This window comes from Octopus bimaculoides, chromosome 27 (genome assembly GCF_001194135.2).
Source record: "Octopus bimaculoides isolate UCB-OBI-ISO-001 chromosome 27, ASM119413v2, whole genome shotgun sequence".
NCBI classification, from domain to species: domain Eukaryota; kingdom Metazoa; phylum Mollusca; class Cephalopoda; order Octopoda; family Octopodidae; genus Octopus; species Octopus bimaculoides.
Window position 1 is genome coordinate 10,137,657 of NC_069007.1, and position 1,795 is coordinate 10,139,451.

A 1,795-nucleotide genomic window follows, 5' to 3' on the forward strand; every position below is an offset into this window, starting at 1 on the left:
ATATATGTACAGTTGTGATAGAGGAGAAATTATTTAAAAATTATGTGAGAAAGTGAAAGAATTGAGTTTATTTTCCTCAAGAGATGGCAGAAGAGACAGGGAAATCAACAGACAGTAGTGATATCTGTGAAAAGTTATCCTCTCAAAAACGTAACATCTTGACTCCCAAACGAACTCGCAGAGTAGCAAAGACACATCACTGTGATATTTGCGGTAAAATCTTTTCTGAAAATAATCTCTTAGTTAGACACAAACGCATACATACAGGTGAAAAACCATATCACTGTGACGCCTGTGATAAATCATTTTCCGAAAGGAGTCACTTGACAACTCACAAACGTACACATACCGGAGAAAAACCATATCTTTGTGATATTTGTGGCAAAACATTCTATCAAAAATGTCACTTAACTGAACACAAGTACTTTCATACAGGAGAGAAGCCATTTCACTGTGATGTCTGCACTAAATCATTCTCTCGAAAAAGCCACTTGACTGCACATAAGAACATTCATACAGGAGAGAAGCCATATCACTGTGATATCTGTGGTAAATCATTCTCTGAAGGAAGTACCTTAACTAAACATAAGCGTAGCCATTCAGGAATCAAACCTTTTAAATGTGATATCTGTGGTAAATCATTCTCTTTAGCAAGTCACTTAAACAGACACAAACTCATTCATACAGGAAACAATCCATATCACTGTGATACTTGCTGCAAATCATTATCTATTGTAACTTAACTGGACACCGGTGTGTTCATCAATACTTGATGAATCATATTTTGAATAATCCACATGTTTATTCAATATCTTGAATAATCCACTCAGAGAGAAGTGAATATCATGAATATAACCCTATCTATGGTAAAATATTTTCTCAAAACACCCACTCAACTACACATGTATATATTCATACAGAAGATTAACCACATAGTGTCAAAAAATCTTCCGTAAATCTAATGTTATATAACCATCGGTGTATCTGTTAGACAAAGAAGATATAGCAATCTTCAGACACTGTATAACCATATCTCTGTCCACTTTAATGAAATAAATTATAACTGATATTTTTAATAAATCATTCTTTCAGATTATTTATATATGTTCATCTAATGTATAGTCTGTGGTTGTGAAGCTTGCTTGCTAACCATGTGGTCTCAAGTTCAGTCTCACTGTACAGTACTTTGGGCAAGTGATTTTTTGTTCTCTGGCCTCAGCCTGACCAAAGCTTTGTGAGTGGATTTGGTAGATGGAAACTGGAAGAATCTCATCATATATATGTGCATGTGTGTGTTTGCGTGTACCCTTGTTTTGATATTACCCTCACACAAGCAGTGTTATTTATTTCCAAATGTCTGGCCATGAGGAAATATTACTTGGGAACAATTGAGGAATGACCACAAGAAAGGCATTCTGCTCTAGAGAATCTTCTTCATCAAAACTCCATCTGATCCATGCAAAGTGTAGAAAAATGGATGTCAGAATAATGAACAAACATGATTCTGTGTAATATATTTTCAGAAGGAAAATTTTATTGCAGATAAAAAGCTGAGAAATGTATTGCCATTGAAAAATGAGAACATCACTTTTTAACATTTCAAACAATTGTACAAAACACGAAAGAAAATATTTCATCGTTATATAAGATATAGATATGTTATCTAATTGAGGTTCCCTTCCGTCTTATTTTTTGCATGTAACACACATCTACTTGCCTTCATTCTGTCCACATCGGAAGCAAGGAAAAAAAGGTATAATTTCGTCTGGTTGGGTTGTAATGATGTGTGGATGAT

The 1,795-nt window shown here is 34.3% G+C and overlaps 1 protein-coding gene across 1 annotated transcript; it reads left to right on the forward strand.

Moving 5' to 3' along the window:
• Nucleotides 1-83: 83 nt before the first annotated feature.
• On the forward strand, nt 84-1,595 carry LOC106874778 (zinc finger protein 708). Its single transcript, XM_052977135.1, has 3 exons — nt 84-213; nt 568-734; nt 1,524-1,595. Exons 1-3 carry the CDS (start codon nt 84-86, stop codon nt 1,593-1,595), a joined length of 369 nt encoding a protein of 122 aa, XP_052833095.1.
• The last annotated feature ends 200 nt before the right edge of the window (nt 1,596-1,795 follow it).